Here is a 12,760-nt window from a genome sequence, read left to right on the forward strand (position 1 = left end):
GAATTTTGATTTTTTTTTTCAGTCACTATGATAATTTTATAATGAAAACACACGAGTTTTCAAAGGAAAGACAAATTCAAATATTTAAAATGATTTGTAAGTAGCAATTTTATAAATAGAACCTAAAATGTTATCTAAATAATTTATTAAATATGTATTTTTTTTAATCCTACATAGTTAAAAATTGTGTAGTTACCTGTGGTATGTTCATTGAAGGTATTAACACTATGTTCTATGTATCAGTCTACCACCATGGGAAAAATGTCTGCCTGAGATGAGAACCAAACAGATATAAAGTAACAAGTTCCTCAGAAGCCTTCAGTTAAGACTTTAAAAATAAGAATCAGTTTCTATTCAAAAATTTGTAAGTTGAAACAAACGATTAACCTTATGTCATACATCTTTAAATTTTCTACTCAGCATTCTAAAACTATAACTAAGGTAAAAATTTTTATTCTAAATTTTAAAATATTAAAATACTTTCAAAATATTACTGACAAGAGTTTTTAAAAATGGGAGCAGTCATAAACATAAGGAAAACTGACTAAGTACTTACACTTTTTCCTTTGCTTAAAAATACTTTTTTTTGGATCTGTCTCCTAAAGCAAAGGAAATAAAAGCAAAAATAAACAAATGGGACCTAATTAAAAGGTCCTTTGCACAGCAAAGACAAGCATCAACAAAACAAAAAGACAACTTACTGAATGGGAGAAAATGTTTGCAAATGATATGACCTATAAGGGATTAATATCCAATACATATAAATGTATTGCTCATACAACTGAGCTCATACAACTCAACATCAAAAAAACAAACAACCTGATTTAAAAATGGGCAGAAGAAGTGAATAGAAATTTTTAAAAATTAATTAATTTATTTATTTTTGGCTGGGTAGGGTCTTCATTGCTGTGCGCTGGCTTTCTCTAGTTGCGACGAGCGTTGTGGTGCACAGGCTTCTCATTGCGGTGGCTTCTCTTGCTGCGGAGCATGGGCTCTAGGTGCACGGGCTTCAGTAGTTGTAGCACGCGGACTCAGTAGTTGTGGCTTGCAGGCTGTAGAGCGCAGGCTCAGTAGTTGTGGCGCACAGGCTTAGTTGCTCCACGGCATGTGGGATCTTCCCGGACCAGGGCTCGAACCCGTGTACCCTGCATTGGCAGGCGGATTCTTTTTTTTTTTTTTTAATATTTATTTATTTATTTATTTTTGGCTGTGTTGGGTCTTCGTTTCTGTGCAAGGGCTTTCTCTAGTTGCGGCAAGCGGGGGCCATTCTTCACCACGGTGCGCGGGCCTCTCACTGTCGTGGACCCCCTGTTGCGGAGCACAGGCTCCAGATGCACAGGCTCAGTAGTTGTGGCTCACGGGCCCAGCTGCTCTGTGGCATGTGGGATCCTCCCAGACCAGGGCTCGAACCCGTGTGCCCTGCATTAGCAGGCAGATTCTCAACCACTGCGCCACCAGGGAAGCCCCTATTGTGAACATTCTTGCATGTGTCTTTTGGTGGCCATATATACTCATCTTGGGATTACTGAGCAATAGAATGTCTTTAGCTTTAATAGATATTTCCAAGCAGTCTTCCAAAGTGCTATATTAATCTGCACTCCCACGAGCAATGTATGAGAGTTCCAGTTGCACAATATCCTTCCTAACAGTGGTTGTTGTCAGTCTTTTTAATTTTAGGCTTTCTCTTGGGGGGTTGATGATATCTCCTTGTGGCTTTAATTTGCATTTCCCAGATGAATAATAATATTAAGCACCTTTTCATATGCATACTGGTCATTTGAATATCCACTTTTGTGAAGCATCTACTTCTAATAAAATCTGAAATGCACATACACCTTAACCTAGCACTTCCACTTCTAGGAATTATTCTACAAAAATATTCAACCTATTTCTGCAAGAAATATGTATATTGGACCATTGCTTATAATACCAAAACACTGAAAACGATTCACGTGTTTTGTTTAGGGAAATATGAGAAACTAGGCAGCTATCTGTATAATGAAGCAAATCCATGAAAAACAGAGTTTGAACACTTTTCTTGCTCTAGGGGATATACAGAGTCCAGCCAGAGATTTTTCGTACTTTTTGAGGTCTACACTTCCTATATATATGACAATCTTCAAAAAAAGATAATACCTTTCCTATCAATCTCACTGATTTTTTAACAATCTGGCCACACCAGACCCTCCAGCCTCATCAGCCATCATTTTCCCTTGCTCTCTCTGATCCAGCTACAGTGGACTACTCTCAGTTTGTCAAATATATATGCTCTCTTCTACCTACGGGTCTGTCCACATACTTTTTCATTAACCTGTAAAGCTCATCTCTATCCCCTACACCTTGTCCTCATCTCCACCCAGTTAACTCCTATCCATCCCTCAATTTTAGCTAAAGTATCAGTTCTTCAGGAAGGACATCTCTGATTCCTAGACTAAGTTAGATATCCTAGTACATGATCCCACAGCTGATTTAACTGAAATAGCTAACATATTTATTATTAGTTAATTAATCTATATCTTTTCTACCAAAATAAAAGCTCCAAACATGCTTACCTTATTCAGCATTATATCCCCAGCCCCCAGCAAAATACCTATCCCAAATCAAGTACTCAGAAAGTATTTATTGAAACTGATTGCAGAATTCCAAATAGGTGAAACATTACTACATTATCATTAGTTAGCTCAGTCATATTATTGAAGAAAAAAGACCCCAGAGTTAAAGAAATTAATCCCCTTAATTACTTTCATAGCTAGGAATTAGCATAGCTGAGAGAGAATATCATCAATGTTCCAGAAATCAAAGGTTATGAACCTCCTGCCATGAGTGAAGATCATCAACACTGTCCAATGATAATAACTGATATGAATCTATACAGAAACCAAATGACTAATAGTTCATCATTCTGATTATCACTTACATAGTAGCAAGAATGCTCCTCCACTATCAATGAGGTACACAATTGCAAGGTGGTTCTTGATTGCATATCTTGTGCTCACAGTTGTTTCTTCACCATAATTGGGTATAGTGATACATCTTTCCCTGTTGCATCATTTGCTACTAACATACACCAGACTCCATATATCTTTCCAGTTCCTGTAGGATAATGTATAATTAGTTGAATCTTAAAACAAGAAAAATGTTGGTGTTCATCCACAAATGCTGTTATCTATTCTCTCCCTCTACGTTCACCTTTTCTCCCTCAAAATAATATAAAGTTGGCTCAGCCATTAACACCTGTTGCAGAAAAGCATCTGGGCTGACAGTGATTTTTCAGGCAACCTGAATAAGTTCCTTCTACTCCATTCTCTGGCTTTAAGTTAAGCATACTTATACACTATACTCTTAAAAAACAGAGAGACTATTTGTTGGGTGTGTGGTAGATGTGTGGTAAAAATTGGCAAGAAATTCTCCCTATCCCATTATCCACACCCTTTTGCGAAACGACTGTGCAGTTTTTCCCATTGAGATGGAGTATTTCTCCACCCTCTAAATCTGGGCTTGGTCATGTTCCTTCCTGTGACCAATGGGATTTTAGTAAACACAATGCAACTAGAGGCCTGAAAGGTGCTTGGGTTTTGGGGGCTTGCTCTCTCTTGCTACTTTTAGGAACCCTATCACCACCACCATGTGAACAAGCCTGGCAATATTCATTACCCCTGATGACAGTTAACTGCCAAACAAGTAAGTGAGGCTATATATGATTGCTAGGTGACAACACACGTGTGAGGGAGACCACTCAGACCAAATTGCTAACATACAGAAGAGTAAGCAAATAAATAATTATTGTTTTAAGCCACCAAGTTTGGGATTGTTTGCAACACAGCACAAGCTGATATAGGATTATCAGAAAGAAATAAACAGACTCAGCTGCATGTAACCCTATTTTCCCAGTCCTGGCCCTGGGGTGGAATTGTCCATGGGTCTGAGGGTATTATTCCCCTCAGAGTGACGTAGTGTTCACAGAACCTGAAAGCACAATGGCTTAGTTGTTTGCAGGCATCTTCCCAAGCCCAGCAGGAGCAAGAGAAGTGGGGTTGTTTCACAAACGTAACACCAGAGGCAAAGACATTTCTTTGGTGATACCGGTCTCTCCAGCGATAGTATATTAGAAAGGGGGGAGAAGGATTATTTTTCATTAACTAATGAAGAGTAACAGAATATGCCACTTTGGCTTTGATTATTGTGAGCTGTAGGTACTTGAAAAACAGCAAATGCAGGGAGAATCTTTCTTTGAACTCCTCTTATCTGCCTAAAGACAGATCCTCCTAAAGGAACTCCCCTGTTCTAATGCCCCTCCCAGGAACTTTCATCAACCAGGGAAAGGGACTCTGATCACAGGAGAGGAGACCAGAAGTCAACACCCCACCAAGACAAACTTTGCCACAATCTATCATACCTCCTAGCTATTCTTCTGAAGGTCCATTCATCTTTCCTCTAAATCATTTACTCTCCCCTAAGAGGCCTATATCTCCCTGACCCTTTCCCTATTCAGATGGTACTTAACTCTGAATTCTAAGCCTCCTCAGGGAGTTACTCATTTTTCCTGGGTGTCTCCCATGGGTACATGAAGTAAACATGCTAATAAACTTGTTTGTTTTTCTCTTGTTAGTTTGTATTTTATTACAGGAGTCTCAGCCAAGAATTCAGAAAGGTAAAGGGAAAGTTATTTTTCCTCCCCTACTCTGACTAAAGGAATAAAATTTGGCAACACTCAATTGAAATATACTTCTGATTGGCTTGTATTAACTAGAAGAATAAAGCTAACTCTAAATCAGAAATTATTTCAAGGCAAAATATATTTTGTTACATGAATCCTTAATATGTCAGTATACTTTTTGCTTCTGTTTTAAGGAGGAAAAATCCACACTAATATTAAGCAGGAAATTTTATTATACATGTTTAAAATGTTTCTCCCCTATCCCTAGTACTTTTTCTGAGAATGGTTCCCTCTAGCACCTCCTCTCCCCCACAGCACCCTGCTCTTCATGGTCTTTACTCTTATCGTAACACTTCATTGCCCTCCCCCACCCATACAATATACTTTGGTGGATGGGGATAAGAACTGATTCATTCCTGATATCATATCCCTCAGCACTTAGCACAATGCCATGACAGGCATGCAATACATATCTATTGAATAGAAATGAATCTGAGAATAACAGAGCAGCAAAGGCCTGGACAAGTAGCCAGTGTTCAAAAATACTGGTTTGTAGATTGCTGTTGCTTGGAATTACTGGTCATTTCACAATGAACTCAATTGTCACATGGTCAACCAGCTTCAGTATTTTTTTCTTAATTTTTATTGTATAGTTGATTTACACTGTTGTCTTAGTTTCTGCTGTACAGCAAAGTGAATCAGTTATACATATACATATATCCACTCTTTTTTAGATTCTTTTCCCATATAGGTCATTACAGAGTATTGAGTAGAGTTCCCCGTGCTATACAGTAGGTCCTTATTAGTTACCTATTTTATATATAGTAGTGTATATATGTCAATCCCAATCTCCCAATTTATCCACTCCCTTCAGTTATTTTTAAGATGTAGTTTTTAATCCTCCCTCCCTTGCTGCTTGGTTCAAGAATGGGTATGTGACCCAAACCAAAGACAACCAGTACAGAGTATTCCCATGGCCATCGCGAAAGGACGTAAGATGACCTTATCAGAGCAAAGCTCAGGACCCTTGTGGAAAAGACTCCCTCTCTGTCCCTGGTGTGAACAAAGAGGCATGTAGCCCTTATTGCTGAGGGCAGCCATCAGGCAACCATGAAGGAAAACAGTCTGAGGATAAAGAAGATGAGGGCCAAGATAATTGAAAAGAAATATATCCATGTCCTTGATCAAACTACGTTTGATCTCATCATTACTAGTGGAATTTTTAGTTTTGTTAGCTAACATATTTCCTTTATCATTAAAGCCACTTTGGGTTATATTTTCCATTAGTTGCAACCAAAATGATCCTAAATAATACAAACTCTAAGAGGATTACTTCAAGATCAAAATATCTGGCTATGGCCTTTCTTCTGAGATATTTCAAAGACTATCTCAAGCTTCAACTCCATCATGAAGGATTCTCAGACAACTCCAGGAGAAAGTATTATCTCCATCCAAAGACTCCAGAGTATCTCTTGTTTATGTCCTTTGTTTGTTGTGCACTGTTTTGTAATCTCTACTATATTGTTATATTGTATGATCATGTTTCTCTCATTATTTTAATACATAGCGTTCTCAATAACATTGTAATTTCATTGAGCTCGTGACCATCTTTGTATCTTGTACAACATTTTGTAGTCAGTAGACTGCTGATTAAATTCAATCAGAGGTTAAACAATTCTTTCAATTTCCTATATCAGTAGGAAAGACATACCTATGGTGTTGAAGGAAAATGTCAAAGCCAACCTATTGAGAATGTATATCTGACAACAGCACCTGAAAGCACTTTAAATGCTTGTACTAAGGACTTTACCCAATGCCACATATGACATGAAACACTCTTCCACGTTATAAAACATGACAGAGTACTGAAGCTTTACTGAGTACTAAATTTTACAGAACACTATGTATTACTGTACCAGGCAGTTCCACCTTGCCTCAGAGACTTTTCCCTTGTCTATTGTTTTTTTTTAATTTTTATTTATTTATTTATGGCTGTGTTGGGTCTTCATTTCTGCACACGGGCTTTCTCTAGTTGCAGCGAGCAGGGGCTACTCTTTGTTGCGGTGCGTGGGCTTCTCATTGGGGTGGCTTCTCTTGTTGCGGAGGACGGCTCTAGGTGCGTGGGCTTCAGTACTTGTGGCTCACGGGCTTTACAGCATAGGCTCAGTAGTTGTGGCGCATGGGCTTAGTTGCTCCACAGCATGTGGGATCTTCCTGGACCAGGGCTCGAACTCGTGTCCCCTGCACTGGCAGGCGCCACTGTGCCATCAAGGAAGTCCCCCCTTGTCTACTCTTATAATCTGATGTGTCACTACTCATATTTTAGGATTAAGTTTCCCTGAATCTCTAGATTAAGGTAGATTCCCTTATTTTAAATTCTCATTACGTTCTACATATGCCCTTCATTGGATCTATGATATTTGCTATTACATTAATATCTGTTTAAATTCATCTATTCTGCTACACTATAGCGTCCACTAGAAAAAGAGCTAGAGTCATTTTACTCTCCTGTGTATTAACATTGACTAGAACACAGCTGGCAAATCCTCAATAAATACCTGTAGAATGAATTAACACTTCGGGAGATGGTTGCAGGTTAAGAATGGTCCCTCACTCAAGAACAATGCCACTGTGCCCTTCATCTCTGCCATCTTTGGTAACTGGCCAAAAAGCAAGGCTCTGTAATCCACTATTCCCTTATGTGCTATCCTTTCTATACTATCCTATACTCTTCCTCACCTCTGATTCTTCTTTCCATAGCTGTCCTACTTCTCAGTGCTCTACAAAACTCTTGATTTCATTGCAACAATCCTTTTATATTCCCAACCTAGTTACAGGATGTTCCTTCACCTTTCTAGTCTTACCAGAAACCTGAATCCCCCATGGGAACTTGTCTTCCCCTAAGTCCTCTTAAGGCTGCTTATTTTCTCACTCCAAATACCACAGAGTCCAGGTTCTCCCATATCCTTTTGTGCATTGTTACTTTTCCATACTCAGGCTGAATCACTTACCACTTTGATATCCATCTATACCACTCTCTATCCCAAATTATTGATGTCATCTACAGACATCCTAGCTACTCTCCCTCATTCACTGAGCTCTTTGACTTTTAGTCCAGGTCTTCTTTTTATTTAACTTCTGCCTCCTTTATCTGTAATTTTAAGGTTCACATATAAAATTAATCCACAAAGCCACTGGCAATGTTGGGGACCATTTCAACACGCACAATCTTTATTTACCCTCTAGTCCAATGAACCGTCTCTGTACCCATGTGTGCAAATGACTCCTAGGCACCTCCACTTGGATATCCATATGTTCATTCAACAAATGTTCATTTAATTTTAGGTGCTGGGGATGCAGTGATAAACAAAATATGTAAAGTCCCTGCCCTGAAGAAGCTTACTCTAGTAGAGAAATCAACAACCAACAAGAAAATAAAGACTTGCTTCTCTTCTCAGTGAAATAATAATTGGGGCAAGAGACATCTCACCAGTGAAGTTGCCTGCATTCTAGGTAGTGTCATAGGTAAGTCACGGCTTGCTAAGGGTGACAGCTCCAGAAAGTGTTCATCATCCAGGAGTAACCTGAGTTGCTCATGTACTAGCAGTTTGTAATTAGTGCCCTTGTGTCTCAGATGTCCTTTTTCTTTCTTTGTCTGGATGCTGTCAGTAATTCTGAGTATCTGGCTTTAAAAAAAAAAAAAAAAGCGTGAGAACTAATAATAGCTTTTTAAAATATATTACTACATTATACATTAATATATTACATGTTAATACATTCATTAATTTATAAATACAAGATGATTTTGTTTGGTTGATTGTGTTTTTTTACATTTTTATTTCAATGTTGAAGAGAGATGAAGAAGCCCCTGCTTGTATTTCCAGGATTATTTTTGTTTCTTTATACTTTATGGCTCTAGAGTACCCCAACTACTTGTAATTACCCTATGTAGTGCATAATATTTGTTTCACACCTCCAAATCATTGTGCATCTTGTTTCCTTTGATTGGAAGGCCCTTTTCACCCATTCTAAGCCTAAGTAATTCCTACTGTTTTGTCAAGACTCAGCTCGGCACCATTCTTTCCAGAAATACTAGGAATCTCTCTTATGTGCACTCATAAACATTTTCACATTGTATTAAAATTATGTGTTTCATCTACAAGACTGCATGCATTTATTCACTCACTCAAAAAATTTTATATCTATTACTAGACAGATGTTCATTCACCAAATATGTACTGAATGCGTACTAGGAAACAGGTACTTCTTCTTGGCGTTCAAGATACAATAGTGAATAAGACAATAAATTGCCTGCCATCATGAAAGTGGCATTGTTGTGTAACATTTTGGATAACGATTAAGAGTGGGGAAAGAGCAAGTCAATGACTGGGAGTGGGTGGACTCTAATAGGTAGGGTGGTCAGAAAAGGCCCCTTCGAGAAGATGGTATTTCAGAAGAGATATCAAGTGAGGCAAAAGAAGTGCCAGGGAAAGAATCTCACTGGCAGAGAAAAGAGCAATTTTCTAGTTTCAGAGGCAGGAAGGAATTGCTGTATTGTAGGGGCAGCAAGAAGAATGTTGTAGGTGGATGGGAGTGAATAAGGCAGGAAATGGTAAAGATGAGGTTGTGTAGTCAGTAGCCAGATTGCATCACACCTCATAGGAGTTTGGATTTTATTCTGTGAGATGGAGAGTCACTGGGGGTTTTGACAAGGATAGTAATTTGATCGAATGGTTCTTAAATATTACTCTGGTGGCTGTGCAGAGAATAGATCAAAGGGGAGCAAACAAGGAAGCTGAGTGGCCAGACATGATACCCAGTACTAGGGATGCAACGATGGGCAAGAAAGAGACTTAACAGAGAGCCACACAGGAGAGTGATAAGGAATATAGACTCCAGCAAGTCTACGTGAGTTTGAACCCTAGCTCCTCCATCTTATGCTCTGTGACCTTGGGCAATTTTTTTTCCAGCTTTTGCTGTATTTCCAGTCTTTATTATGCTGTACTTTTAAAAAAATTTATGTATTTTATTTATTTATTTTTGACTGTGTTGGGTCTCTGTTGCTGTTCAGGGGCTTTCTCTAGTTGCGGCGAGTGGGGGCCACTCTTCATTGCAGTGTGCAGGCTTCTCATTGATGTGGCTTCTCTTGTTGAGGAGCACAGGCTCCAGGCACCCGGGCTCAGTATCTATGGTGCAAGGGCTTAGTTGCTTCACAGCATGTGGGATCTTCCCAGACCAGGGCTCAAACCCGTGTCCCCTGCATTGGCAGGCGGATTCTTAACCACTGGACCACCAGGGAAGTCCCTATTATGTTGTAGTTTTCCGACCAATACCTTCAGTCCCAAGTTGAATAAAGTATGTTGATAATGACCGTCCTTGTCTTGTTCCTCATCTTAATGGGAATGTTTTCAGCATTTCACTATTAAGAATTATATTTGTGGTATTTTTTCTTTTCGTTTTTTGAGGATGTCTATTATCAGGTTATGAAAGTTTCCTTTCACTCCTAGTTTGGGAAAAATTTCTTGGGCTATTTATTTAATGTCTCTGTGCTTCAGTTTCTTTGTATATAAAAATAGGGATAATGATAGTAATAAGTACTTATCTCCTAGGGTTGCTGTAAAGATTAAATAAGTTAATACATGTTTAGTGCTTACACCCAGAACCTGGCACAAAATAAATTCAGTATAAATGTTAGCTATAAGCATTACAGACTGTGAGGAGGTTAGATATACCAGATGGCACTGGAACTGATCATTTATAAAAGCAACAGTGAGTGTTAGTACAAGGTGCTAGGGAAGCTCGTAGGAAGAGTTCCTACCTAGTCCTGGGTAGTCAGCAGAGTGGTTGGGCACATAGTAGGTGCACAAATAAATACTTATTGTGGTCAAATTTTATGGCCTTTCATTTTCAGATAAATCTTTTGGGTATCAGTTTTAATTCCATAAAGTACTATTACTGGTATACAAGAGTCATTAATCTCTATGTTTATTTGCTACAGTAGAATTCATCTCCACTTTTAAGTATTTTTAATTAGTATTTCCTCTTAGGATCTTATTAGTCATTTAAGCCTAGTTATTCTCCTACGAAAAAAGTTACTACTTGATAACAAATAGATACTGAGGAAGATACAATAGCTCTACAGGTTACAAAGTTAGAATCTGCACCAGTGGTTTCCTATACGTTCCCCCACCTTTAGCCTGAAAGCACCATTGCCTTCCCTAATTTATTAGCAATGAGTCGTTACAGCACAAAAGTAGCGTCCAGATTATGTATGGAAATAAAATGAACTAAAGAAAATGGCCTTGTAAGAAAATGTAGTGAATGACTCTGTGTAATTACTAAAATACCACCATAGGAGGGCCCAGTGTCTTTCCTTGAGTGTGGTGTGTGTTCTTTGGAAGAAAGACCTCTAAGCCTCCTGACTCGCAAGGACAAGCACATAAAGGAGATGAATCACTTTCCAGTTTTCATCAGTGAATCACGGTTGAGATCACCACTACTTAATTTGAGCTTTTCAAATGTATGAGTCACCACACAAGTCTCTGCATTCTAAATTAGAATGAGAACAGATTTCGTGATGTTCGGTCAAGTAGCTCTTAAGGGGTCTTTCTTCCTGGAACCAGGGCAGTTTGCCTGGACTCGAGGAATGGGGATAGTACATCATATGTATTCCAAACAGCCAGTTCAGGCCTAAATACGCTCTCCCAGCAGCTCTCCGGTAACTGGCTCAATAGAAGTCAGGGGATAAAGAGAACTCTGTCAACGATATCAACAGTACATGTAAGAGCTCTGCTAGAACCACAGGATCCAGAGACAATCTCAGGCATGGGAATCCTACCAACCAAATTCAGGTATTTCCTTCTTTTATTAAAGATGTTAGCGCTTACTCACACTTGCCTCCTCTAATCCAAGGCATGCTGTCATCCACCCCAGGAGTCCCCATAATCACAGGGATGACCCCCTGGATTCCTCCGTCTGTGACTTCTTTGACCTCCTGACCGCTAATGACCTTCACCTCACATCTCCCTCCCCCATCTCTCATCTCACATCACTCACTCCCACGTCCATCCTGGATTGCTACATATGCTCCTTTTCCATCTCTTAAGGCTTAAATTCAAACTCTCCATTCACTGCAGACTTCCTTCCATCTCTCTCATTCAATTACTGCCACAGTATTATTTCTTCAACTTCATCATGACTTCCAGATACCCTCTGATTCCTCTCAATAGCAGCCCCTCTTGTCTTCACCACTTCTTCAATAATATAGTTGCTACAGCAGTAGTAATTACAATAACAAGTAAGTAATAGCAATTAACAACAGTGACTAGCATTTATTGAGTTCGTAGTTTATTCCAAGCACTGTATTAAGCATTTTCGTGCCTTACATCATTTAATTCTCAGGACTACTCTGTGGACTAGGTGTAAAGGGCCTTAGTCAAGCCTCCCATTCTGAGCCCTCTCTAGGTCTCGAACTGAATACATATACACTGCTCATCATTACAATGTAACTGCACACAAGAGATGCACAGCCATCACTCTAAAACCTAGGACAATGTAGCAGGATGGCACTATGGCTTAGTAAGGGATTATACCTGGAACCTATGTTGTTTAGATACAGGTAATGGGACTTGCCAAAGGAAGTTTTTTCAGCCTTATAAAGTAATTATACTAGAGTTTGGGTGTGACATATTATGGAATATAAGAGACTTGGTAAGCTTCCCCTCAGGGCTTCCTGCAACCTGGCAGGATCTCATCCTAGACAGGTGAAACACCATCACCACCAAAGTAGGCAGTTCTGTGAAGAACTAGGGAAACGAGATGCTACACTTACTTCACATATATTAGGTGAGCTATCTGGGCATCCTTTGCTTAAAATGTATCCTTTGCTCTTATAACATCCATACATTTATGTATTAGAGTTTGCCAAACCTCCAGCCTGAATACCTTATACAGATAAGTTGTTATCCCCATTTTCCAGATAAATAGCCTAGATTTTATCATTGCAACCACTCTCTTGCTGACAGTTTCAATCCCTTTCCCAACAGTAATTTCATTGCACCTACTTGTCCAAACCTCTATCTAGACCAGATTTTTCTCCTGACT

At 39.1% G+C, this 12,760-nt stretch overlaps 1 protein-coding gene and 1 long non-coding RNA gene across 4 annotated transcripts in view; both read right to left on the reverse strand.

The window, feature by feature from the left end:
* Positions 1-12,760, reverse strand: part of LOC309613562 — a 200,006-nt gene that overhangs the window by 83,176 nt on the left and 104,070 nt on the right. The window lies entirely within an intron of this gene.
* LOC309613273 (uncharacterized protein) overlaps positions 1-12,760 on the reverse strand; it is a 105,517-nt gene that overhangs the window by 2,421 nt on the left and 90,336 nt on the right. For 2 of the 3 annotated variants that reach the window (XR_014235620.1, XM_082359906.1), the window contains one exon: positions 8,171-8,343. Coding sequence is in view for 2 of the 3 variants with exons in the window: in XM_082359906.1 (XP_082216032.1) it covers positions 8,323-8,343 (21 nt within the window). In the remaining variant the exon portion in view is untranslated. Of the gene's footprint in view, positions 1-556; positions 600-8,147; positions 8,344-12,760 lie in introns of those variants that run through there. The other variant, XM_082359908.1, reaches the window with a different exon arrangement.

This window comes from Balaenoptera borealis, assembly GCF_965194805.1.
Source record: "Balaenoptera borealis genome assembly, chromosome: 1".
In the NCBI taxonomy this organism is placed as follows: domain Eukaryota; kingdom Metazoa; phylum Chordata; class Mammalia; order Artiodactyla; family Balaenopteridae; genus Balaenoptera; species Balaenoptera borealis.